Genomic DNA, 27636 nt, shown 5'->3' with positions numbered 1-27636 from the left:
GTTTTGTTACGTGCAAATAAATGATTAAACCAGATAGTTTGTTTATATGCCAATTTACACTTGTCTACACAAGTGTATGTATAATATGCATTAATTTATAACAATACTGAGCATGTTTATAATTGATTTTATAACAGTACTGAACATGTTTGTTAGACTTTATAACAATGATACAATATAGAACAGGCCTCAGGAAGTGCTGTATTACATTTGGACCATGTGACCCCTTGGTGATCTTACAAACTATAAGCCTACAAATCTTGAGCAAGCTGCTGATCTCACTAAACAGACGAGCTCTCTGGTCAATCTATTCACAATACTAGTCTGAAATGAACAGCTGGTCTCCGAATAGCTCAGGGATGTTGCTATTTACATTTGCACCATCTCTTTTGAGTACCTACTGGTGCAAATATTACAGCAGTCTTGAATGCCATTGTGGTTGATGTGTCACTTCATTCAGAACTTAAACCTTGTAAGGTTCAATCTTCCACTGAAGATTTTTACCAAAGCTAACAATCAAATTAATTTAAAAATCAACAATAGTGAACCACTTTTATTTTCAATAGTTTGACAAAATATTTTCAATTTGTGCGTGTAGTCCTTTTCTCCTTGATGTTATACAACTTCATTAAAAATAATCATTCTTTGAGATGCTCAGCAGTTTCATTTTCTGTTGTGACAATTATTTTGCTCTGTTATCCCCTGGGTTCTGAATTTCTTATTTATATGAGTGCACAAAGTGCCTTGCTTTTTTGATTGCATGTACACAAAGATCTTTGTCAACCCACAGGATAAAATCACTTGAGACACTGCCTTTAAGAAAATTTGTGCTCTGTGTAGTCAAATGACATTCCCCATCCATTCTTCTGCAACAGCCTTATTTTAAGCCAGACCTTATATTCTTTGCCTGAAGGCAGCAGTGAAATTGAAGGACCCAACAAGTATACTGAAATGTGCAGTAAACAATTAAATTGAAAGCCAGAAAACTTAAAATGTTAAAACAGCGAAGCAGAACTCCAAGCCAAGTCAGATCAGAAAGAGAATATGGAGTAGGTCAGGAGGGAGCTGTAAAAAAAAATGAAAACTTTACCTATGCTATATTCTTTATCATTTGTTCAACCTCCACATACCATGAAAAATAACAAAACCCTAGTAGAAAAACAGCTGTTGGGGTTGTAAGGCCCTACATCTTCAGGCCAGCCTGAGATACAGCATCTGAGTTGCAAGGTCAAGCTAATGTTGCTTGGAGACATAACGTAACATGTTACTGCCTTGCACATGACCTCATAAGAAACCCTGAGTATCTTTTATCAAAGAAGTGGTTCCTGAGTGAGTGAATTGTAACGTTCCCTGATGAATCCTGTCCCAACAGGGAGTAACACAAGCAGATACGCTCTACTAGCTAGTTCATTAAAGATTGTTTAGTGACAAGCTTACTTAAACTCTTCTTTCCCATGGAAACAAACAACTGCCTTTCAGTGAACTTCAACTAAATGATATCCCATCACTAGAAAAATATTAGGTAGCAGCTAAAACTTTCCCTGCGTGAATTTCTGAGACAAGTGGAACTCAAAAACAATCTGGGGCAGAACAGATGGAACTTAACGGTCCTATCCACAATATAAAGTGAGTCTGCAACTAACATGTAAAATTCACTAAGTCTTCATGCCAATGTGAGGATTGATAAGGCAAGTCTTACTGTAAAGAAACTAAAGCTCACAGGAATCCACAGATTTAAAAATCACAACCACATTCAAGTTTTTACATTTGGACAAAACATAAATGGGATAATTTAAAGCCACAGTAAAAATGAGTGGAACATCACACTGTATTGAAAAGACAATCATGACACCAGCGAACAAAGACTTGCCTCCTGGTGTTGGAAGCCTTGTCCAGAAGCCAGTGGTGTTGTCACATCTCATCACTAGCACCTCAACACCTCCCACGTCAGCTCTTTTAGAAGCAAACATAACACATCAAGTGGGGGGTAGGAATCATGCTCACTAAACTCCTAAGCTTGTTTTGTGTCCTTTTCAAACAATTATTTTTCCACTAACTCAGAATAACTTAATACCTAAATTTGTCTCTGAATCAATAATCTCTCTGGCGCAAATTCACAACCAAAGACTGTCTTGTATCTGTTATCCAATGCACAATCTCCACAAGCAATGATTCCACAGTCATTGTGGAATGATTGAAGTAGAGACCATGTGAACATTTAATAACATATTTGATAGGTGGTTGAAGGAAAGAGGGAATAAAGTGATATGGGAAACAAGGCGAGCACATGGGATTAGGACTACTGCTCATGTGGAGGATAAACACCAACATGAACTGGTTGGGCTGAATGGCCTGTTTCCGTGTTGTAATTTCTATGTAAATTCTATGTGAATGAAGAAGAATTTCCTTTTTAGAAAAATACATGATGAAAAGTGAAAAACTGAAAGATACTTCATATCAAACAAACTATTAAACTACTCCTGCCTTCCATAGCTCTTTAGTTTATACATATTCATCACATACATTATTCAAACAAGTAACTGGAATAATTCCAGTATTTTTTAAACAATGCTAACAGAGCGGGAGCAGAGTCACATTACGCACCACGTGTGGTAAATTTGTTTTTGTAAACTCCTACAGGTGCAATTGGTCCATACATTAATTCCAAATAAATTCTACGGTTACTTTGATCATGAATGTTCTGGCAATATATTTGATTTCTATGGCCCTATGGCTGAAATTACTTCATATGATGTACAATGAACTCTGGCACCTTGTACTGTTGACAAGAATGAGCTTTGTCATCAGATGTACCTTTTTTGGGGCAGAGAAGAAAATCCTGCTCAAAGTAAAAGATTTGAGGAACCTCACATTCAGCGAACAAGATTTCCACAGATAGATATCTCACCCAGAGCTTTTGGACCATTCAATAAAATATCTTGCAAGGAAAAAAATGTGGGGCGGTGTGTGTTGCACCAGTCTCACCTTAAAATCAGTCAATCCACAACCACCACCTTGTTCTCTTCGATGTGTCAACTACCACACTCCTGATTTCAACAGAATCTATGAAATCAATTGATTCATCATCACAGAATGCTGGGACTCGATGTCAAGTGAATGCTGAGTGTGCTAGTATAGGTTTGTGCTATAGCAGATAGTCTAAGTATCAAAAACTGAAAATCTTTCCAGTGGAAGCATGGGCTCACTGCCCCCTCCCCAATTCTTTTATTTGTTCTTGCAATGTGGGCAACACTGGCAAGGCAGCATGTATTGCCCATCCGCAGTTGTCCTGAGGTACGAAGAGCCAGCCACACAGTTGGGAATGGAGTCATGTGTAGGCCAGATCGAGTAGGATGTGTAAAGGGTAGGGAGACCTCCACGAACATAGGGGTCTCAATTATTTTTGCAATATACTAATAGTTTTCTACTTTAAATTTTTAAAAATGCTTGTATACTTACTAATTTCTCAGAAAGATACAGGGCAAGAACCTTTTTATCAGTGATCTTTGCACATTTAGTGTTTCAACTGTTTTTTCCATGGTTAACCCTTACTTTCTTATCTTACAGGTGGCCTTTTTGCTGAAAAATGGATTATATTATCGGGTCTATGGGCTGCCTCTACTGCATCATTTTGGAGAAATCAGGTTGATCTTTAAATTACATCCACTACGCTCTCCCTTGATTTTTATATGTAGCTGAACTATCCTAATTTGATCAATATTTGTTTTGGGGGCTTGATAACATTTTAACAAACTTGTTAGTATTGCATAAAAACAGAAGATATTGGAAATTCATAGCTGCTCAGACAGTATCTGTAAGGAGAAAAGTTAGAACCCATCATAACCTGTCCTTTTTTTCTTTACAAATGCTGACTGACCTGCTGTGTATTTCCAGCATTTTCTGTTTTTATTTCAGAGTTGTGGTTTTCTTTAAAAAATGTCAGTATTACATGCTTTGTAGTTTTATGCATGACACTCATTTTACTGATTAATTTGCAATGTTGGCAGACATTTACATCAATCTCTAATTTGTATGGGACTGAGCACAAGATTTACTTCATTTCCAGGGCCAGGGCTTTGCCTTTAACCTTTTTCTTTCTTAAAATATTATTTTCTGTACTTAACATAAGGATGCAATTTATGACACGACCTACCTACACACCCACACCCCCCACCCCTCTGCCCAAACACGACAGGTGCAGGAGATTTTAAATGTGCCCTAAATTTGCAAAGATCAGTTACTGGATAATAACACTCCTACCCCTAGAACGGCTGCTGCCCTACTAATTTATTCTAAGGACCTCAGGCTGACAGACATGTGAAGAATGCATAGCATCTTCTCGTTCTGATTTCAGTTTCTCCTCCTATCAGCAAAGCTCTTATCCATGGATTAACTATTGCTTTTTGCTACATCCATTGTGCGAAGAATGCAGAGTGGGTTTGATTATGTTTGAACATAAGAAAAATCAAGATAAGAAAAAGCCACTCAGCTCACTCCTCTAATACCAGAATTCTCCTACCACTGCATCTAGTTTTATTTAGAATAACCTAAATGTTTTTGTCTTACTTGGTAGACTATTCCAAAGATGTGTTACTTTTTGAGCAAAGATATTTATCTTGATATTGATTGTAGATTTACTATTCAATTATTTCTATTTTTGTCCTCTGGCATTACTTTCTTATCATACTTTAAAGTAATAAAATAGGTTTACCTGATCAGTGCCATTTAATACATCATATACTTTGCTGAGGTCCACCTTCAAATGCCTTCCAGTTTTCTCACAGCTCATTCCTTTGTTCAGGAAAAATTCATCGCATGAAAGTCAATTTGATCAGTTTTGTCACTCTTTTCCGCACCCATTCGAAGAAAGTGCTGATTTTTCTGACCTTTGCCCCTGAGGAATGCCCATTTCACCAAGTTTGCTGGGTCTCCACTTTTAGCTTGGCCCTAGGATTTCTGGGGCTCTCCTGGAGGATGAGGAGGGAGCAAGGATGGGCCTGCACCAGCAAGAGGCAAAATCCATTACAGCCATACAAATGAGGCTGCAGTCAGCATTCTCAGCTTCCCATCACATTTTCTGGGACAAATGCTTAATGGGTGCCCCAGAAAACATGAGGCTGTGGCCTTCCTATGAACACCTGCTAACCAATGGGACTGTAAGGATCCTGGGGCCAGGCCGAAGACTTTAAGGTAGGCCTTATTACGTCGAGGAACTCCTCCCCCAGGTGTCCAGGCCTAATCAGCAGCCAGAAAACTACCTTGAGCCTCACTTTCTTGTCCCTTTCTCCAGCACTAGGCTATGCCTGCGACTAGGCCCGTGCTAGGGAGTTGCTCTTCGACCATATAAATGGCCCAGAACATGAAAACCCAGCATAGGAGCAATGCACTTTGGGTGCACTGTTCTTGTTCAGCACTGGCGCAAGAAAATCAGCCCTTATATCTTTTTAGTATCCTAGAGACAAAAATTCCTCACGTGGTTTAAAGGTGCAGTATAATGCCTTTGTTTAACTTCTGAAAACTGATATTCTATTCTTCCAGCTACATGTTCTAATATTCGATTATTTTATGAATTGTTTTGCCACATTGTGTGACATGTCCATTGTTACTCCCAGGTGAATTTTTAAGTCACCCTATGCTAATTCTATTCCATTCATTGTACATTATATCTCACATTTTTGACCTCTGTGTGATAATTTACAATTATCAGTATTAAATTTCATTCACCATTTGTTTGCCCAATTAGATTATTGATTTAAATCCTTTTGCAAATCTTTTGCTGCATCCTCCGTAAATATTGCTCTCCCCATTTTTAGTCAGTAAATCTGATGAGCTTATAATTGGTTTTGATATCATTTATGTAGATTAGAAATAACAGGGGTCCAAGCACTGGCTTTGGGGGGGCTCCACTCAACACTTCTCCCGCATCTGACATTACAACTCTCGCAAATGTTCTCGGACCATGAGCCAGTGGCATTAACTTCTCTCTCTTTACAATCTTCCTAGAAGGTCAATAACAATAAGCAAGAATGTCCTGTTAAATTTTGGAAATTAACCATCATTTGACAAGAATTACATCAATCCTCTTCTAGGAAGAGCTTCGAGGCTACATTCTCTCATAAGTTATGCTAAACCTTTATTAAACATGGGTTACGCCTCAGCTGGAGTATTGTGGCCAATTCTGGGCACCACACTTTAGGAAGGATGTCAAGCCCTTAGAGGGGGTACAGAAGAGATTTACTAGAATGGTACCAAGGACGAAAGACTTCAGTTACGTGGATAGACTGGAGAAGCTAGGGTTGTTCTCCTTCGAGCAGAGAAGGTTAAGAGAAGATTTGATAGAGTAAATAAGGAGAAACTGTTTCCAGTGGCAGAAGGGTCGGAACCAGAGGATACAAACATTCACCTGAGGAAGGAGGAAGCCTCTGAAAGCTTGTGAATTTAAAATAAAATTGCTGGACTATAACTTGGTGTTGTAAAATTGTTTACAATTGTCAACCCCAGTCCATCACCGGCATCTCCACATCATTACAAATTTAAGGTAATTGGCAAAAGAACCAGAGGCAACATGGGAAACATTTTTTTTTTACACAGAGAGTTGATATGGTCTGGAATACACTGCCTGAAAGGGTGGTGGAAGCAGATTCAATAGTAACTTTCAAAACAGAATTGGATAAATGCTTGAAGGGAAAAAACTTACAGGGCTATGGGGAAAGAGCAGGGTAGTGGGACTAATTGGATAGCTCTTTCAAAGAGTTGGCACAGGCTCCCCTCCTCTTATAAAGGTCTGGATTCCTGTTGGGATATGGTTCTACAGGTTTCCAGCACCTGGCCCAAGAGGTCAGTCATTTGTGAACCTAACAGTGCAGACAGCATCACATTTGGACTCAACAATAGCAATCCAGGAGCAGGCACCAGGACAGATTGTTTTCCCATTCCTAGCCCATGGCCCCAGGGAACAATTGTTGTGCCCCAGCAACTGCTTTGGCTGAGATCCGGTAACCCAGTCTAGACTGGGGGTCAAACCTAGCATCTTCTCGTATGTGTGTCTCTGCACAACATCGCACTGTGTAAGAAGTATCTTGTTCAGCACATCTTGCAAAACTTATCTTCTGTGCTCCCAACTTACTGGATATGTGATAACATTTTTTTTGTGTAGGTGACACCGTCAAAGCTGTATTTTTATTGTCCACCTCTGGTTGCCTTCAGAAGGTGGTGGTGGAATTCTCCTTGAATCGCTGCGGTCTTTGGTCTTGTGATTACTGTGTTTGCTACTTCAAAGGGTATTAAGAGGCAAACACATATTGTGGGACTAGAGTCACGTGTAGCCCAGACTGGGTAGGACATTAGTGAACCAGTCTGCAGCTTTGATGGTCAATTTCCTGGCGCGAGCCCATAAATTGCCCGATTTATTGAATTCAATTTCATACTTGCCATAGTGGGATTTGAACTAACAACCTCCAAGCTTGCTGGTCCAATACCATAACCTTTACACTAAAAGTAATGGACTGACTGACTTCAGATATCAATGGAAGTTAGCAATATCTACTAGCACTGTTTACCAGGGACTTTCCTTGATTGCATTGACTGATTGGTTCTCCCTGCTTGTGGATATTCTAGGTTCCTGGTGGTGGTCTTGCTGCTGTCCTCGTGACTGTGAACTTGGTTTGTGCTTTTGGATCGACCGTCACATGATGAATTTTTCCTAAACAATTGTTATGTTGACATGAAAGAGGTACACAACACAATTGTGTACTACTTACTGGTTACTGTATGCTGAAAATTATAATTAAAAAGTTACAAACAATGCTGTTTCTCAATTCTGTTAAACTGAAGGTGGTTAATTAAGCTGCATCACAAATTATCTGCCACAATGATCCCAAAATGTTAAACTTTATCTTTTCACCCTCTTCCCCCATGCTTTAAATAAAATGAATATTGCTTATTTCCTTTAGTTTGAGGCAAATTCCAATGCCAGCAGATTAGGAATTAGAGGGAAAAGGAGTGGGAATTTACTTTATGCAGAGTAATGTTAATAAATGACTAATTCTTGTAATTGTAGCATACACACTCATGAAAACACAAAAGGAAAGTGAAGGAATTTTTAGAATCTAATTTTCAATTATAGATTATTACTGGATCAGAAGAATTCAAATCACCAGATCTGGCTTGACCACCTCAAGCAATACCACATCACTCTCTCTCCTTGGCCAAATTCACCCACTATTCTAGGACCCTCCTAAAGCGCAAGGACAATCCCAAACATTAGTATCCTATTCTACCTTGAGATTTAAACCTCACACCCAACTCATCACCAAAATCACCTACTTCCACAACCGCAACATAGCCTCACCCCCACTGAAGTCAAGGTCCTTATCCCCACTTTTGTTAACTCATGGATCGACTTCTCCAATGCTCTCCCTACCCAGCCTCCAAAGATCCATGCTACATAAACGCCACCTCCTCCTGACGCCTGTTGCACCGGAATATAGGCCATCGAGGGATTTGAAAAGGAGATGGGCAATGTCCCGGCAAGCATACTCCACTCTTCCAACTTTAGTTTATTTTGTGTTCCCCTTTCCCACTTTGTTCCATTGTCAGTGGCACAGCCTTCAGCCAGCACATCACTGCACTCTGGAACTCATTCCTTAAAACCCTCCTTCCTTACCACCTCTCTTCACAAAAGCTTTCTCAAAATATATGTCTTCGATCGCACTTTGTTACCTTCTATAATGTGTCTCTCATAGCCTGGTATCATCCGATCTCCTCTAATGTTCTTTGAGACATTTATTACATGTAATTTGTTATACATCTAAAGACAAGTGAATGTCATTTTGGTATACAAATTGTAGTATAGGTTTTGCCATTAGTTTTCCAGCAATATGCATATAACCACATACACCATTGTGTCAGATAGCATAAAGGCAAGGAAGGGGAACTGAATGGCCAGCGGTTGTGTAGGAAGGGAACAAGGCAGCAGAACATGGATCTCATGGACAAGATGAACTTGGAGAGGGCAGGCGAGAGATGGGAGGGAAACTGCAAACAGGTTAGGGTTTTTTTTTGAAAAGAGTGGAAGGGAAACTAGGAGATGTTTTGGACTTGGAGAGAAGGGGAGGATACAGTGTAGTCAGCTGCATGGATGATCTTGATCTTGGTGATGAAGAAATCTATGATTTCACATGCAATACTTAAGATTTTGGAGATAGTTCTGAAGTTACAGTGTGAACACAGTTATCTGTATGGATTAATATGTAGAATAATTGAAGAAGAATACTTAACCAATGAGGGAAGAAGAAGCTCTTTGTAAGGTTAATTCTGTAATCCCACACTCCCAGCAAGGAGCCACACTCGCAGAGATCACAGGTCAGACAATCAGTACTACAATGTTGTAGCCCTGTCTTCATTCGTGCTCCATTCAAGTGCAGGTTTCCTGCCTGGAGCATGGCATCGTGGAATTAACTTTAATGTCTCCATATGAATAAATCAATTCAGAAAGCAAGACATTACTCTGAGTATAATGGTAGAATTGTAACAACATTTCAAATTATATTCAGCTCCTGAGAAATGCCACAAAACTGTACACTTGTTTCAGAATTTGTATATAATAGGTGTAAACAAAAATATTAAATTATCAGAATCAGATGGGTATGCTTTCACAACATATACAATGTTGTGAAATCTTGGTATTTCTAGGATATATTTTCCTGTGGGTAATGTGAAAGAAAAGTTTTTTTTACTAGGCTACCTTTGGCTTATAATGGCAATTTAGTAAAATAATTTTTCTTAAACTTGACACAGAAAGCAAGATGGACCTCTCCAACACAAATGCTATAATCATCTTTTTTGTCAAAAGATAACGAAAAAGCACAGAAACACCAAAGTAAAATTTGTTATGGGGTATCAAAGACTCGTCATTCAATGCAAATAGCAACGTTACAAAAAAAGAGTGCTTCAAACAAGTGGATAACAGATAGAAATCATAACTTCTCATTACTCTAGTACAACAGTATAATCCAATAGTACGATACATAAGAAATGAAACAATCATCTAAAATATCAGGGGGTTAAGTTTCCGCTTTGGGCGCAATCAGGAAATTGGGCGCAAATTGCGCTGGTTAGGTTTTTTTTATTCGTTCATGGGAAGTGGGCGTCGCTGGTAAGGCCAGCATTTACTGCCCATTCCTAATTGCCCTCGAGAAGGTGGTGGTGAGCTGCCGCCTTGAACCGCTGCAGTCCGTGTGGTGAAGGTTCTCCCACAGTGCTGTTAGGAAGGGAGTTCCAGGATTTTGATCCAGCGACAATGAAGGAACCGCAATATATTTCCAAGTCGAGATGATATGTGACTTGGAGGGGAATGTGCAGGTGGTGTTGTTCCCATGCGCCTGCTGCCCTTGTCCTTCCAGGTGGTAGAGGCTTGGGAGGTGCAGTCGAAGCAGTCTTGGCAAGTTGCTGCAGTGCATCCTGTGGCTGGTACACACTGCAGCCACGGTGCACCAGTGGTGAAGGGAGTGAATGTTTAGGGTGGTGGATGGGGTGCCAATCAAGCGGGCTGCTTTGTCCTGGATGGTGTCGAGCTTCTTGAGTGTTGTTGGAGCTGCACTCATCCAGGCAAGTGGAGAGTATTCCATCACACTCCTGACTTGTGCCTTGTAGATGGTGGAAAGGCTTTGGGAAGTCAGGAGGTGAGTCACTTGCCGCAGAATACGCAGCCTCTGACCTGCTCTTGCAGCCATAGTATTTATGTGGCTGGTCCAGTTAAGTTTCTGGACAATGGTGACCCCAGGATGTTGATGGTGGGGGATTCGGCGATGGTAATGCCATTAAATGTAAAGGGGAGGTAGTTAGACACTCTCTTGTTGGAGATAGTCATTATCTGGCACGAATGTTACTTGCCACTTATCAGCCCAAGCCTGGATGCTATCCAGGTCTTGCTGCATGCAAGCACGATTGCTTCATTATCTGAGGAGTTGCAAATGGAACTGAACACTGTGCAATCATCAGCGAACATCCCCATTTCTGACCTTATGATGGAGGGAAGGTCATTGATGAAGCAGCTGAAGATGGTTGGGCCAAGGACACTGCCTTGAGGAAATCCTGCAGCAATGGCCTGGGGCTGAGATGATCGGCCTCCAACAACCACAACCATCTTCCTTTGTGCTAGATATGACTCCAGCCACTGGAGCGTTTTCCCCCTGATTCCCATTGACTTCAATTTTACTGGGGCTCCTAGGTTCAGACTCAGTCAAATGATGTCAAGGGCAGTCACTCTCACCTCACCTCTGGAATTCAGCTCTTTTGTCCATGTTTGGACCAAGGCTGTAATGAGGTCTGGAGCCGAGTGGTCCTGGCAGAACCCAAACTGAGCTTCGGTGAGCAGGTTATTGGTGAGTAAGTGCCACTTGATAGTACTGTCGACGACACCTTCCATCACTTTGCAGATGATTGAGAGTAGACTGATGGGGCGGTAATAGGCCAGATTGGATTTGTCCTTTTTGTGGACAGGACATACCTGGGCAATTTTCCACATTGTCGGGTAGAAGCCAGTGTTGTAGCTGCACTGGAATAGTTTAGAGGCATGGCTAGTTCTGGAGAACAAGTCTTCAGCACTACAGCCGGAATGTTGTCGGGGCCCAGAGCCTTTGTTGTATCCAGTGCACTCAGCCGTTTCTTGATATCACATGGAGTGAATCGAATTGGCTGAAGACTGGTTTCTGTGATGGTGGGGATATCGGGAGGAGGCCGAGATGGATCGTCCACTCGGCACTTCTGGCTCAAGATGATTGCCAAAGCTTCAGCCTTGTCTTTTGCACTCATGTGCTGGACTCTGCCACCATTGAGGATGGGGATGTTTACAGAGCCTCCTCCTCCTGTTAGTTGTTTAATTGTCCACCACCATTCACGACTGGATGTGGCAGGACTGCAGAGCTTTGATCTGATCCGTTGGTTGTGGAATCGCTTAGCTCTGTCTGTAGCATGTTGTTTCCGCTGTTTAGCATGCATGTAATCCTGTGTTCTAGCTTCACCAGGTTGGCACCTCATTTTTAGGTATGCCTGGTGCTGCTCCTGGCATGCTCTTCTACACTCCTCATTGAACCAGGGTTGATCCTCTGGCTTGTTGGTAATGGTAGAGTGAGGAATATGACGGGCCATGAGGTTACAGTTCAAGTTTCCACTAAAATACATTTGCATAATCACAAACGTAAAATTTTCCAGGAACCAGCGCGATCATTTTTTTTTCTTTGCATTCAAAAATATTCATTGATGTATTTAAGAGTGGTAACCTGGTGCAGTTTTATTAGTACAGCTGAAAATGGGTTTATCACAAAAAATAAGCATTTTTAATAAGAGTGTCTAATCCGCCACCGGTGAGTAACCTGATTTTAAATCACTGTAAATGACTTTTAAAAAAAGCTATACTGAACCATTTACTGGTCGCATTGGTGCACACTAGTCAGTTTCTTAGTAAATTAAATATTTTTTAATGTGCAAAAATGTTTAAAACATGCCTACGCGCCTAAGAAAACAAGCTTAATTTGAAGACCCTCCTCCAACGGCCACAAACAGGCACAATCAGCAGAAACTCGGCATCCTCATTATTTCGATCTGGGGACATGACCAGTTTTGTGGTTGATGCCGGCTTCGGGCACAGTGATTTTTAAACCAATTTTTAAAAGGTCAAGGACACTCGAGCATTAGTGAGTTTTGGGCGTAAATCATTTATGCTTAAAATTCCGCGTTCTTTTTCACTGGTTCAGTGGATTGCGCTGATATAACCAGCGCAATCAAGCATAAACTCTAAGCCCAGATTACAATTATTTAATGGATGCCCAAAGAATATCTATAACAGGTCAAAGTTCATTTGTGGTTTTGGATATCAAATCACAGCCTGAATGCATTCCTAAACATCACAAACACACTGTATAAAACATTCAGTGTTCTTAATTTTATTGTAATACTTTTTCTTTAAACATAAAATAGGAAACATTTCCTTTATTGTTAGACTTAAATCTCCAAATAGTCTCAACAATTCTAAAAAAAAGATTTTTACAGTCTGCAATTCTTCAGGTTAAAATACTTCACAACTTTCTTCCGATGTTTACAACAATGACAATGATTTACAGATCTGAATTACAAATATTGTTTCAAAATAAATGGATGCAATTATATTGTTGCTAGCTGTGACACTGGACTATTAAACAAAACACAATGGAGAATTCTCCTATCTGAAACACAAAACCAAAGAGGTAAGTTTGCATCTCATTGTGAAACATACAAGACTGCTGTACCTTGCGCTAAATCACATAAAACCTAAAGACAAAGTAAGTTAGGAGTACAACCATTAACAGTAATTTAGAATGATATTCTTGTCTAAATCATGCTTTTAATGTTCTATTTCCCAACACATTTTTACCTCATCCAAAATTCCCATGTAACCTGCCATTCCTTCAAAAGGAAGTTGGATACATCATTTTCAAACCACTACCAGTCTGAATCCATTCACAAACCTCTGACTCTACAACCCTGAATATTATTCATACGAGGTCCATAGAGTGTCATGAAATGGCATTTTCCGTACTTTCTTATGAGAAACATATTGTGGACTCACAAATTAGGTACATAGGAATTAAGGGGTTGAATCCAAATCTTCAAATATCATGACAAAGCAATTCCAGCTACCCAATGCACCCTCCTACTACAGCCACACTCAGATTACAGTTTGCTCAGTCAAGTTCCAAGACCAATTATCAAAATTAGCACACATGGTGCGACAATACACCTTGTACTTGACCAAAATATTTACTTGTAGAGGTTTATTTATGCTAGTGGTGTTTCAGATGTAAAGCACAAATACTGAAGATAAGCGTGTTTTCTCTTTCTCTTTGCATATCACCTACACTTTCAAATCTGATTGCAAGATTGACAACTAACCATATGCACACTTACAAGATAACTACAAAAATATCCAACATATACACTGATTCATAACTGTAAATTGCACTAAACTTGTTGCCAATGAAACAAAATCTTCTGAAACATGTTGCTTTGTTGGATTTATTTCTGAATCAGTTTCCTCTCCATTATTCTTTGACTCTTGAGTATAAATCATAGGATACTCGTGCTCGAATGTTTAAAGCTTCATCTGAAATTTCCCTCCCTCTATTGTAAAACAAAATAATTGGTTTTGTCTACATTCAGTTTCAACTGAAACAAACACTTCACCAGGAGGATGAAGGAAAATCAAACTGTCTTAAGTGTATTCTTGTCAGTTCCCTTATGGTTGGCATGCCTATAACCATGCAGACCAGATAATCCTGGTTTCAGTTTGTGCTGTGTAACTAAAATCTCAATCGAGGCAGCAGTTGGAATGCTGGAATTGGTTTCAGCATTGTTATGTTCTCCACGGTTAAACACTCCTGACATTCACTGTCTAAGCTCATACATAAAAGAATGGCCAACTGGGCAACATACCGGATAGCTGTGGGGTACTCGTGAAACCACATCCCAGCAATAGTCAGTACTTTTCAGGTTAGAGTAGAAGTGGGGAAGTATCTTCTTTTCATGATGCACTTGCCACAGAATCACATACATAATCCAAAAAGTCAGAATGGGGAACTGCTCATAATTAGATAAATTATATCATTTTCATGGACTAATTTCTGAGAGGGAGGGGTAAGATGGGTGTATACTCCATGGAACAATGGAGACCAGCTTACAAACATGTGCTGTTGAACATCCAGAACAGGAAGCTGTTCACAAGATAGCATTCTTTCTTATGTTGTAGATAATATTCAAGTTCATTGTGAAAATTTTGTGGTGGGAATATGTTCGTAATATTTCAATGTAGTGTAAATGACGTCAGCTACATAACATGTGTAATTCTATCCGCTGTTCAAACTTCAAAATACTGCATTGCAGCACAATCACTGTTGGAATTAGAAAGCAGGAAATAGATATAAAGGAAAGTGAACAGGAAAACATAAAAGTAGTAACAGAAGAGGTAAAAAGCAACGGAAAGAGGAAAAAGTGCCAGCAGACAGAAATAAAGATCTCAGTAGAATAAGATTAATGAAGAGAAAGGATACCGCAGCAAAAACAAATACAGCAAAGACTGGAAAAAAATGGAGAGAAAAGAAAAATGAAGGAGTCAAGAAAAAAAAAGGTCAAGTAGAGAAAATTAAAAAGTGATAGGGAGAGAATAAAGAAGCTGAAGGAGAAAACAGACAAAGGAAATGGAAAGAAAGAGAAAAGGACAAAAGGAACAGTTAGTTGAACTAAAATGGAAGCACTTCAAAATTGTCAGCAGATTGGTAAGATTTCTACTTGTTCTCTGACTAAGCCATCCCTTCAAACTACATTTTCAGCACTTTGAGCACAGCAATAAGGAAGCAGGTCAAATATCCTTCGAGGGCATCGCCAGCCACCAACAGCAGTGTTTCTCAATGGACTACGGTTCTGAGGGAACTAGCATAATTTAAAAAACTGCATTAATCAAAGAGCAGTCAAGGCAAAGTAGGATACGGCCATGGTCAAACAGGAGTTAATCGATAATTAAACTTTGATTGCAAAATTAATAGGGAAGTTATTTGGGATAGAATACTGATTTGAGCCTGCCTTGAAAAAGATAAAAATGCTGAAAAAATAGACAGCAGCAGATGGTAATTTGGAAAATTGCTTGAAGAAAAAAACTTTCCGTCTAATTGGTCTGCTGGAAGAGGTACAGGAGGAGAAAACAATAGACTTACACCAGAATATTTTACCCGAGCTTTTGAATTTATCAGAATCTCTAAAGATGAAAATTGAGCAGGCACATTGATCCCTGCAGACACAACTAAACCCACAAGAACGACCATGACCATGTGCAATCATTTTTTTAAATGCTCAGATAGTGATCTTGAATCATGGTGCAATCTCTCTCACATTTGGTTCTTTCTCTAAGAATGAGATGCTTCCATCTTGAAAAATGAACAATACTGGAGTCTGGTCCAAACAGCATTACTAGTTTTTATACTTGACTCTTATTGATTATAAAAAGGTTTCTCTTGGAGACAGTGGACACCATGGGGGTAATTTTAACCCCCAAGAACCAGTGGGTAAAAATAGTTGATTATTGGAGCGGGACCGCATCCCGGCTCCAACGCGCCAACTTCCAGATTTAACCCAGGCGCGTTTGGATACACGAATGTAACAGAAACCCGGAAGTCTCATCCCCACTTAAAGCCAGCGGGCCGATACTTCAAGGGCAATATGCTTCATTGCAATAGTTGAGGCACTTAATTTTTTGTGTATTAGAAATGTCCTACAAATTTAACCTTACCTGTTCGGGTTTCCCATTGCTTCTGATTCACGTCAGGTAAAAGCAGGTTGGAAGGGCCGCGTCCATGAGGCAAGTGCCTTTATTGCACTGCTTGTGGGCCAGGAGGAGCAGGAGTGCTTCATCCAGACCCAACAAGCTCACCTGGCGTGATTGAAACCCTGCAATTGGTCGACCCTCCCGTCCCCTCCACCCTCCCTGATGGTGGACCCCCCCCGATCTTCTCCAAGGCCCACCCGATGTCATCCACGTTCCTCCACCTCCCCCCATCCCTCCGATTTCTTCCACGACCCACGATCTCTCTCCCACTCCCTCCCCCGCTCTCCGATTCGCAGCTCCTTTCCCTTCTGACAGGCAGCCAGCCTGTCAATCTGGATGCCTGGTGCGTGGGAAACCCAGAAGCACAAATACTTTCCTTCAATTGAATTGCGATTGCAACGCACTCATTTGGCTTCCAGGTTCACGCGAATATCTCTGGCTACACTGGGTTCCTGGCTCCGAACTAAAGTCATGACCCACGTCCTCGTTGAAGGGGTCTCGGGGTAGCGTTGCGAGGTGGGATGGGTCCCAGCTAGTGCAGGACCAGAGCCTGGGGCAGGGTTCAATCAGGAGAGCTGGTGGTGGAATCCATACTGAGCTCTGATATCGGCAGCATCCACAACTGACAAAGAATGATGTGCTCCAGGGTTTGTTTCTCAGTGGTTTCACTTGATTCTGGATACTCTGGTACCTATGGTATGACCCTGAAGCAGCCTTTGGTCACTTCCCTTATCCCAGTTCCTTCCAGTGGACTGATGACGAGTTGGGCATCCCTTCAATTGATGAGGAATTAACTCGAACTTGAACTTGCTTTCCTGAATATGTTTCCTTTGTGGACATTTCTGGGCAGTTCATCTGACACTTGGAGAAATCACCTTATTGTAAATCAAATAATTGGAATAAATGGGTATTGCTTGGGAAAAATATCTAATCCTTTCACTATGTGGCAATCCCTGTTCTGTTGCATGTGAGATCCAAAGGAAACATACAACAGTGAATCAATCTGATCTTTTACAGGTAAATGTTAACTTGTTTCATTTTCAGTTGTATTTCAAAACAAGTGCTCCACCAAGTGTTCTCTTTCTCCCATTACAAGAATTAAACTTAATCCTGAGATCTTCACTTAAAAAGCCTGTCAGGTCACAATCGTAAAAATGAGGATGCTCATTACATTTATTAACCATGAAAATAAGCAGAAATATTAATACATACATGTGTAAATGTATAAATTTCCTCATTAAGAGTTTCATCCTTGCCTGCGCTTAATTATCTAGAGCTAGAAAGTTTGATGCTTTATAACAAAAAAAATTGTGCAAGCTGAGCAGAAGAGCGGAATTTGAGGCAGCAACATAATTCCATTGGTTCTCAGCACCTTTCCGTCCACAATTCAAAATTCCAACCGGGAAGGGCATTATTGCCCCTGCGCCCTCTCCCGTAGTGGCAATACTGCAAGAAACAGACTAGTAGGATGATGTGAAGTTTCCAAAATTCCACTAGCTCTACCTCACATGCCCACCACAGACCCAATGTGCTTTCAAATTTCCATGTGACAATTAATTGTGGCTTTTTGAGATTGCGGCTTTAAATTTGTGTCCTTTCAGGCCTTCGTTTGTCAATTTTGTCCAGTTAGGTACTCCCCATTTCACAGAAAAATAAAATTACACTTCTACCATGCAGCCCCCAACTGGGCCTGCTGCCCATTCCCAAAGGCTTCCAGCTAATATATAAAAAAAACATTCAGCCAGCAACCTCAATCCCAACCCTGACTCCCACTCCTGCACTTCAGATCCGCCCAGGAATACCACAACCTCACCATTAATGCCCCAAAAATTTATCACTTCCATGCTGTAAACTTGGAAACCTGCAATTTCTTCGGAAACATCATGAACACAGCATAAGTGCCATAAGTCTTTAAAATAAATTGCCAGTTTCCAAGTTTACTACATTATAAAGAATCATGGTGGGGACAAGAAAAGTGATAAAGTGACGGGGGGCATAGTGGTGCAGGGAATAGAAAGGTGTAAAAGGAGTAAAAGGGGCAGAAAACATGCCTCTTGCTGCAAAACCATGGAAGAGACAGTGCATTTGGACTCAATAGAGGGAAAATGAGAGCAAGCAATGGGGGGGATTCGGGAGTGTAGAGCAAATAGGGGTCTCACCTAAAGGCATAGCTGAAGTGGGGGAGAGCGGAGCCTGAAGGCAGGTGGAGAAAAAGCAAAATACTGCAGATGTTGGGAATCTGAAAAAGAAACAGAGAACTCTGGAAACACTCAGCATGTCAGGAAGCATCTGTAGAGAGAACAAACAATATGGGCCGTCCCTCAAAAATGGAAGTTGTTACAGATGAACAGCATTTAAAAAGGAAAAGGAGAAGGGGGAAGGAAAAAAACATGCATTTATATAGCACTTTTAATGTCGGAAGACGTCCCAAGATGTTTCATAACAGCACAGACAAAAATTGGCACTGAGCCAAAGAAGGAGGTATTAGGAGGGGTGACAAAAGCTTGGTCAATGAGGTAGGTTTTAAGGTGAGTTTTAAAGCAGAAGAGAGAAGTGGAAAGGCAAAGAGGTTTAGGGAGAGAATTTCAGAGGTTAGCACCTAGACGGCTAAAGGCGTGGCCACCAATTAGTGGCCAAAGTTGGAGGAAGGCAGAGTTCTTGGAGGGTTGGAGGAGATTTCAGAGATAGGGAGGGGAGAGGCCATGGAGGGATTTGAACATGAGCATTAGAATTTTAAATCTGAGATGTTGGTGGACCAGGAGCCGATGTAGGTCAGCGAGCACAGAGGTGATGGGTAAGCTGGACTTGGTGTAGGTTAGATATGGGCAGCAGAGCTTTGGAGGAGTTGAAGCATAACCACACATAGGAAATTAATAGAATAACCTGTAAAGTGCTTAAAGGGGAGAACAGCAGACGGTTAAATGGCAGATGTGATATTAGCATGGGACAATAGAAGGTATAATAAGAGAAATAAAAGATATATACGACACATAGAGTGTATGTGAATAGCTAAGTGAGTGGGGGAATAGGCACATTCGGAGGGAAGCGTGAATAACTAGCAAAGCGGATCAGGTTCCAGTGGCCCAGGAGTTTGGAAGTAGAACAAAGCCATCGATACCAAGGGTCCAGACGGTCTTGGAACAGCGTTCCGCTAGGACATTGCCATCCCAAGCACCAACCCTCTCCCTCTCTGCAACCCCGGAAAGACCAGCACATCCAACCCACACTGCCAGCACCTCCTACCAGAAAGAATTTGGTAGCTACAGTTAAGGTCTGAATATTGTTAAAGTCAATACTACAGCCAGTTCCTCGAGCTTCCATTGAGTTTCAAAGGAACAGTATAGAAGGCCAAGGGTCTCAGAGAGGTCAGAGTAAGAGTGGGACGTAGAATCAAAGTGGCAAGAAACCAGAAGCTCAGGGTCGCACTTGCGGACAGAAAGGAGGTGCTCAGCAAAGTGTCACCCAATCTGCGTTTGGTCTCCCCGATGTAGAGGACGACGCATTGTGAGCAGTGAATACAGCTACTAAAATTCTAAATTTAGCTAAGGCCAACGTCCATGGGATGAGATAGAGACTGTCCACAGTAAACTGGGCAAATCTATTAGTGGGTAAAACGACAGAAGATCAGTGGGAGTTGTTCAAAAAAGAATTTAACGTGATACAGACTAGTTTCTATCCCTAAGGGGCAAGAGCTCTACTTGCCCAAAAAAAAAACTGCCATGGACGACAAAAGAGGTAAGGGACAACAGAAAACTAAAAGAAAAAGCATACAAAAATGCAAAAAGTAGCACAGATCCTGGCGACTGGGAGAGAAACAAAGAACAGCAAAGGGTGACAAAACATATAGTAAGAGCTACAAAAAGGGTGTATGAAAAGGGGATATCAAGATCAACACAATGAATTTTTACAATTATATTAGGAAAAAGAGGGTGGTCAAGAGCAATGTGGGCCCCTTAAAAACTGATAATGGTGATATTGTAAATGAAAATAAGGAAATGGCGGACATGTTAAATAATTACTTTGCGTCAGTTTTTACAATAGAGGAAGAGGATAGTATGCCCAAGGAAACGAATTCTGAATCAGGGACGGGGACTCACTATGATTACCATAAGCAAATTAACAGTTATGAAGAAAATAATGGCACCAAAGAGTGGCAAATCCCCAGGACCAGATGGTTTCCAATCTAGGGTTTAAAAGGAAGTAGGTGAAAACATTGCAGGTGTCTTTAACTATAATCTTCCAAAGTTCTCTCGAATCAGGAACCATTCCTTTAGATTGGAAAATTGCGCACTCCACTATTTAAGAAAGGTGAGAAAAGAAAACCAGGTAATTGTACACCAGTTAGCCTAACATCTGTTGTTAGGAAATTATTAGTCTATACTTAAGGATAGAATGACTGAACACCTTGACAGTTTTCAGTTGATCATGCAGCCAGCATGGATTTGTAAAGGGTAGATCATGCCTGATGAATCTGATTGGATTTTTTGAAGCGGTGACTAAAGTAGTGGACAGGGGAATGTCTATGTATGTTGTTTATATGGATTTCCAGAAGGCATTCGATAAAGTCCCTCATAAGAGACTGTTAACTAAAGTTGAAGCTCATGGAATTAAGGGCAAATTATTGAAATTGGCTGAGCAGCACGAAAGAGAGTAGGGATAATGGGCAGGTACTCAAATTGACAGGATGTGACTAGTGACGTCCCACAGGGATCTGTGTTGGAACCTCAACTATTCACTGTATTTATTAACAACTTAAATGACAGGATAGAGAGCCACATATCCAAGCTTGCCGATGACACAAAGATAGACAGCATTGTAAGCAGTGTCGGTGTAGCATAAAATTACAGAGAGATATTAATAGATTAAGTGAACGGGCAAAACTATGGCAAATGGACTTCAATGTAAGCAAGTGTGAGGTCATCCACTTTGGACCTAAAAAGAACAGATCACAGTGCTTTCTAAATGGTGAAAAGTTCGAAACAGTGGAGGTCCAAAGAGACTTAGGGGTCCATGTACATAGGTCATTAAAATGTCATGGACAGGTACAGAAAATAATCAAAAAGTCTAATGGGATGCTGGCCTTTCCATCTAGAGAACTAGAAAACAAAGGATCGAAGTTATGCTACAGCTGTACAAAGTCCTGGTTAGACTACACCTGGAGTACTGTCTTCAGTTCTGGGCACCGTATCTTAGGAAGGATATATCGGCCTTGAAGGGAGTGCAGCGTAAATTTACTAGAATGATATCTAGATTCCAAGGGTTAAATTCCAAGGCGAGATTACAGAAACTAGGGTTGTATTCCCTGGAAGTTAGATTACGGGGTGATGAAGTTATCAAGATATTAAGGGGAAACTAACAGGGCAGATAGAGAAAAGCTATTTCCGCTGGTTGGTTAGTCTAGGACTGGGGACATAGCCTAAAAATTAGAGCCAGGATTTTCAGGAGTGAAGTTAGGAAACACTTCTACACACAACGGGTGATAGAAGTTTGGAACTCTCTTCGCAAACAGCAGTTGGTGCTCGCTCAATTGTTAATTTTAAATCTGAGATTGATCGATTTTTGTTAACCAAAGGTATTAAGGGATATGGAGCTAAGGCGGGTACATGGAGTTAGGTCACAGATCAGCCATGATCTCATTGAATGGCGGTGCAGGCTCGAGAGGCTAAATGGTCTACTCCTGTTAGGTTGGAGAAAGTACATATACGTTGCGGTTCCACCTAGGAGGAGTATTTGGGGACCTGGACAGTGATAGGGGAACAGGTGAATGCGCAGGTGTTGCTTCTCCTGCGCTTGCAATGGGAAGGTGCCAGGGGAAGGAGAGCAAGTGGCAAGGATGATGAAAGAGTGAACCAGTGCTGTCAGGAAAAACAGTCCCTTCAGAAAGCTGAAAGGGGAGGAGAAAATGTGTTTGGTGGTGGGATCATTCTGGAAGTGGTAGAAATAGTGGAAAATGATCTGTTGAAGCTGGGTAAAGTGCATTGAAAGCATAGACAGGAAAAGGGTTCAGAAGGAGATGAAGGGTGCCTCCAGCGGCCTGCCAACACAGAGATAAGGGGTTAACAGAGACGGAATCACTGGTGCGGGTTCAGTGTACGGACAGCTAACAAGGAAGAGGGATTATAATGGACCAATGAAGAGCAATGATACAATAAATAACAAGTTAGGACAAAAGTGAACATTTAATGGAAGCAACAGAAGTGAATGAGGTGGGATCAAGTAGTGAGAAGGCAAACATGAAGCGACGTGATCACAACAAAGCTGTACGATTAAGAACAATATCATAAGGAATAGGGAACATAAACAGAGCAAAGCCTCCAGTCCACATGTTCTCCACAACAGCAGCCGTAAAATGCACCTCCCATCCCCACCACCTGCCACCTCTGACCCCGAAGGATATCAGAAAATAAAGATATAGAAGCAGAACATGATAGCGAGACCTAGAAAAAAGAAAAAAAACAGATGCAGAAAAAAGTAACAAAAGCGAAGAGACAGAGAAATAGCAACATTAAGAGAGGCAAACAGGTAAGACACACCCATATGCTGAACTTACCGTCAGCAATGTCACAGGTGCTTCACTAGGACGATATTAATGCCAAGGCTTTCGGGCCCGTCCCGCCAGTTTTCCGGGGATCTAGGGTAGATGGGTAAAGAAATGTGCTCTTAGATGTGCTCCCGATTGGATGGGTGCTTGCAAATCAATCCTATGATTCTATTCTATGAAAATGAGGGAAACACAGCCTCTGTCATGTTTCCTGCCATTTGCCCAGTTCAAATTCTGGATATAAGAACCACCCAAGCCTACAGCAATCAAAGGGCAGCAAAGCAGGCCTCAGTGGTTCAATCCTGGAGTGGTTCATGCAAGAGCTCTTAGGGTGTCGTCATGCACAGGCCACAGGAATAGAAAGAAAAATGTTGGCAAAATATTTTATTTTCTTCAGGCAGCTCAACTGCTACCTTCTTTTTCCCACTCCAGCAGGCTGCTGATGCCGACTGCAACAAGCCTCTAGAGAGTTAGCCAACGTCAGGGGGGAGTTCTCCATACCACGCAGAAGTGCACCCCTCCCAACTGGAAAGCCTAGGTCTAAAAATCCTTCATGTAACACGTGCTTCCTGTGTCATATTTATTTCCTATCACACAATCCTCATCACAATTTATTGATAACACCCCAACAGCTATTAAACGGTATGTCCTCTGACTCACCACTGGGATGGGAAATCTGCTCTTAACATGTTAAAAATCGTGTTGAACGCAGACTTCATGCTCTTTATACTGTCATACTTTTCGCTGTCACACTTTGTCGATGGACTCAAAGTAAAACAGCAGCAAATCATAAATGAAGAGGTAGGGAACATACTAACAAAAAACGAGAACAGCTAGAAAATTTCTAATGAGAAACTACTAATGATTTATGAAAACAAACCGATCCTAAATGATAATATGGAAAATATACCAATAAAAAAAAATCAAAGTTTAACCAATTGAATCACTCAAAATGCTTTTTTGAGACAGCTTCATTTGCCATTTTTCTTAGTAGCTGAAATTTCTAATGTCTAAAATAAAGTTAGAAACAAAATAAAAACATTTTTAAAAATCACAACATGATTAAATGTAACCATTGAAGTGTCTTTTGCGTCTTTTAGTACATTCATTGAAGTTTTCATCTAAAGCCATCAGCTGCTTCCAAAATCCTGGAGTGAACTTTTTAAATTGTGTCCAGTGCCTCAAATCTGAAAGCAAATCCTACAGTCTGAACATAGAATCATAGAATGGTTACAGCACAGGAGGCGGCCATTCGGCCCATCAAGCCCATGGCAGCTCTCTGCAAGAGCAATCCAACTAGTCCCATTTCCCCGTAGCCCTGCAATTTTTTCCCTTCAAGTATTTATCCAATTCCCTTTTGAAAGCTACGATTGAATCTGCCTCCACCAGCCTGTCAGGCAGTGCATTCCAGAAAAAAGTTTTTCCTCATGTCGTCTTTGGTTCTTTTGCCAATCACCTTAAATCTGTGTCCTCTGGTTCTTGACCCTTCCACCAATGGGAACAGTTTCCCTCTATCTACTCTGTCTAGACCCCTCATGATTTTGAACACCTCTATCAAATCTCCTCTCAACCTTCTCTGCACTAAGGAGAAAACCCCAGCTTCTCCAGTCTATCCATGTAACTAAAGTCCTTCATCCCTGGAACCACTCTAGTAAATCTTTTCTGATGTGAAGGGCTTCACATCCTTCCTAAAGTGCGGTGCCCAAAATTGGGCACAATACTCCAGTTGTGGCCGAAGCAATGTTTTATAAAGTTTCATCATAACTTCCTTGTTTTTGTACTCTATGCCTCTATTTATAAAGCCAAGGATCCCGAATACTTTTTTTAACCGCTTTCTCAACTTGCCCTGCCACCTTCAACAATTTGTGCATATACACCCTCAGGTCTCTCTGTTCCTGCACCCTCTTTAGAATTGTACCATTTAGTTTACATTGCCTTTCCTCATTCTTCCTGCCAAAATGTATCACTTCGCACTTCTCTGCATTAAATTTCATCTGCCACTTGTCTGCCCATTCCACCAGTCTGTCTATGTCCTCTTGAAGTCTATCACTATCCTCCTCACTGTTCACTATACTTCCAAGTTTTGTGTCATCTGCAAATTTTGAAATTGTGCTCTGTACACCCTAGTACAAGTCATTAATAGACATCAAGTAAAGCAGTGGTCCTAGTACCAACCCCGGGGAACACCACTGTATACCTTCCTCCAGTCCGAAAAACAACCATTCACCAATACTCTGTTTCCCGTCACTTAGCCAATTTCGTATCCATGCTGCCACTGCCCCTTTTATTCCATGGGCTTCAACTTTGCTGACAAGCCTATTTTGTGGCACTTTATCAAACACCTTTTGGAAGTCCATATACACTATGTCAACCGCATTGCCCTCATCAACCCCCTCTGTTACCTCTTCAAAAAACTCAATCAAGTTAGTTAAGCACAATTTGCCTTTAACTGCACATGTGCAGTGTACACATTTTTCCAGAGCGCATCAGTCATATTTAAGCAGCCCACTGCTATAGTGTTTCTCTTCAGTGCCTGCTTGGTTGGCAGTCAAAATTATTTGAAAAAAAACTAGAGGTCTCATTTCAAAAGCAATAGTCAGTAAAGTTTATACTGAAGAAAGCAGAAACACTATTTGTGAGAGAGAGAGAGAGAGAGAGAGAGAGAGAGAGAGGATAATTTTGACTTTCGACAATGGAAATGAAAATCGGGAGAGATGTATAACAGGTGGTTGATCTAATTATCGCCCGTTTACACTATCGCTCAGTCAAAATTACCCCAGTCAGTGAGTGAGTATGTGACAAAAAGGCAAAGCACCACTTCAAACATAACATACAACACTGATTATACACCGGTTACAGCTTTTGTTTATGTTTAAATTATGCCAAAGTCAAATTGTGACTTGATATAATACTATGTGTTGTCAAAATAATTTGAATACAAACTGGACCTTGGCCCAGATTTTGCTGTCAAAATAACGGTGAGACTAATGGCGCTCACCGTTATTTATGCGTAAACAGTACAGCAACTTGAGGTGAGGAGCAGATGCACATTTAAACTCAAATATCCAAAAGTTACTGTCCGAGTTGCACCGCTCCGCCGTTAGCTTCGCGAAAACTGCATCCCACTGTCTGCCTCACCATTGAAATGCATTGAAAGTCGTGAAGTTGCTGTATTTATGCGGTAGATATGAACTTAACTCACCACAGAAAGTTAAGTCCAGTCATTACAAGCGTCGGTACCCTTTTAACACCGTGCTAAGTGTTAATTACTGCCAATCAACCTCTATGGCACTGAAAATTAACTATTACAAATGTGAAGTTTCATTCCTTCAGGTATTGATGGTTGTTAGAGATTTTAAAATAGTCAAATCATTATTCAGCAAGTTGGTGGGCAAAAATGTTTTAAACTGAAGGGTGCAAGGACAAGTCTAACTCACGGCAGACACCGTTCCAGTCCCTGCTTCAGCAGAATATGGCCCAATGAAAAGGTAAGTTTTCAACAAAACTTTAAAATTTGAAAAAAAAAAATCATCTTCAGGAAGTATTTCAAGCTGAAAGGAAGACCAAGATAGAGAGAAAGATACTGGCAGAGAAATACACAGTCTGATACACGTCCAAGAACCAATTACAAACTACTGAATTCAATGAATTATAGAGGAAATTTGGGTCTTTCCCAGAGATACGTGCACCTGGACAATAGTTGAGACAAAGAAAACCACCCTGACATGGTAGTTTTGTTAATCAAAGTGATTATTTAATGTTTAAAAGGAGTACATAAGCACGAAGCAACTCAATCAATACATAGATTACTCTACCCGATTCCTACAAGCAGGCATAAAGCAAAAGCAAGTAACACATACAACCTCTATAAAATATCAAGGCAGTAGTCTAGAAGTAGGGTGTCGAACGCTGTGGTAACCAGGTCGTCGAGTGACGCATGTCGAGGTTCTTTGCCTTCTCATCAAGGTTTGCCTCTTTGTCGAAGTTCAGAAGTGAAGTCTTTTTGTCAAAGTTCAAAAGCAAAGTATCAAAGTGCTCATTGTTGAAGGAGCTCATACCGCAGTAATTGTTCAACTGCTGCTCCTGCAGCTATTGAAGCTTCTACAATGTCCTATCTTTATTTTTTTTTAAAGTGGATAGAGTGTGCTCCAAGTTACGAGAGGGCCCCATTTGGCCACTCACCCATCGTTGCATCAAGATGGATGGTTGGTTGGACCATTTAAGAGTATTGTGTATCCATTGTATGTGAAGCCAGGTGCCTTATCAGTTGTTTGTCCTTTGCATTTTTTGAGAGCATCGAGAAGCTTCTCGAAGCTTCTGGAAGGTGCCGAAAGCTTCTGTCTTTCATGCTTATCAGTTGTTATTGAAAACCGCAGCTTGTTGATGTTTCTGTACTTTGCTGCTTTTGCAGTTTTAAACTGATGTCCAAATGTCCGGTTTAAACCGACTGCACTTTGCTGTCTTTGCAATTGTGAATTTATACTGTCCAAATATCCAAAGGTAATGTCTAGGGGAGAGTTAACCCTTGCTTTCACAGGTACTATCCTTAAAGGGACTAGTTAACCTTTTACGTTGAATCGTCCAACAGTTCAAAAGACTAGAATGGGGTCTGACCCAATGTCCAAAATCCTTTCATCCTGCAGAGATCTCTTACAAAATTATAATCCAATGCAGCCAGACCTAAAACTCCCCCCTACTGTTGTCAGACCTGTGACCTCCCCCACTGCTGAAGCACTCCAGAAAT

At 40.9% G+C, this 27636-nt stretch overlaps 2 protein-coding genes across 5 annotated transcripts in view; one reads left to right on the top strand and one right to left on the bottom strand.

Annotated features, from left to right (window-relative positions):
* nt5dc1 (5'-nucleotidase domain containing 1) overlaps positions 1–27636 on the bottom strand; it is a 568661-nt gene that overhangs the window by 488918 nt on the left and 52107 nt on the right. The window lies entirely within an intron of this gene.
* The window catches only part of LOC137321546 (collagen alpha-1(I) chain-like), a 90036-nt gene that overhangs the window by 47722 nt on the left and 14678 nt on the right, over positions 1–27636 (top strand). The window contains exons 14-16 of the mRNA XM_067983942.1: positions 2641–2754; positions 4941–5156; positions 22073–22319. Of these exons, the coding sequence (XP_067840043.1) occupies positions 2641–2754; positions 4941–5156; positions 22073–22319 (577 nt within the window). The remainder of the gene's footprint in view (positions 1–2640; positions 2755–4940; positions 5157–22072; positions 22320–27636) is intronic.

This window comes from Heptranchias perlo, chromosome 5, assembly GCF_035084215.1.
Source record: "Heptranchias perlo isolate sHepPer1 chromosome 5, sHepPer1.hap1, whole genome shotgun sequence".
Taxonomy (NCBI): Eukaryota; Metazoa; Chordata; class Chondrichthyes; order Hexanchiformes; family Hexanchidae; genus Heptranchias; species Heptranchias perlo.
The sequence above is the reverse complement of the archived record's forward strand: the minus strand, read 5'-3'. Positions and strand labels throughout refer to the sequence as shown.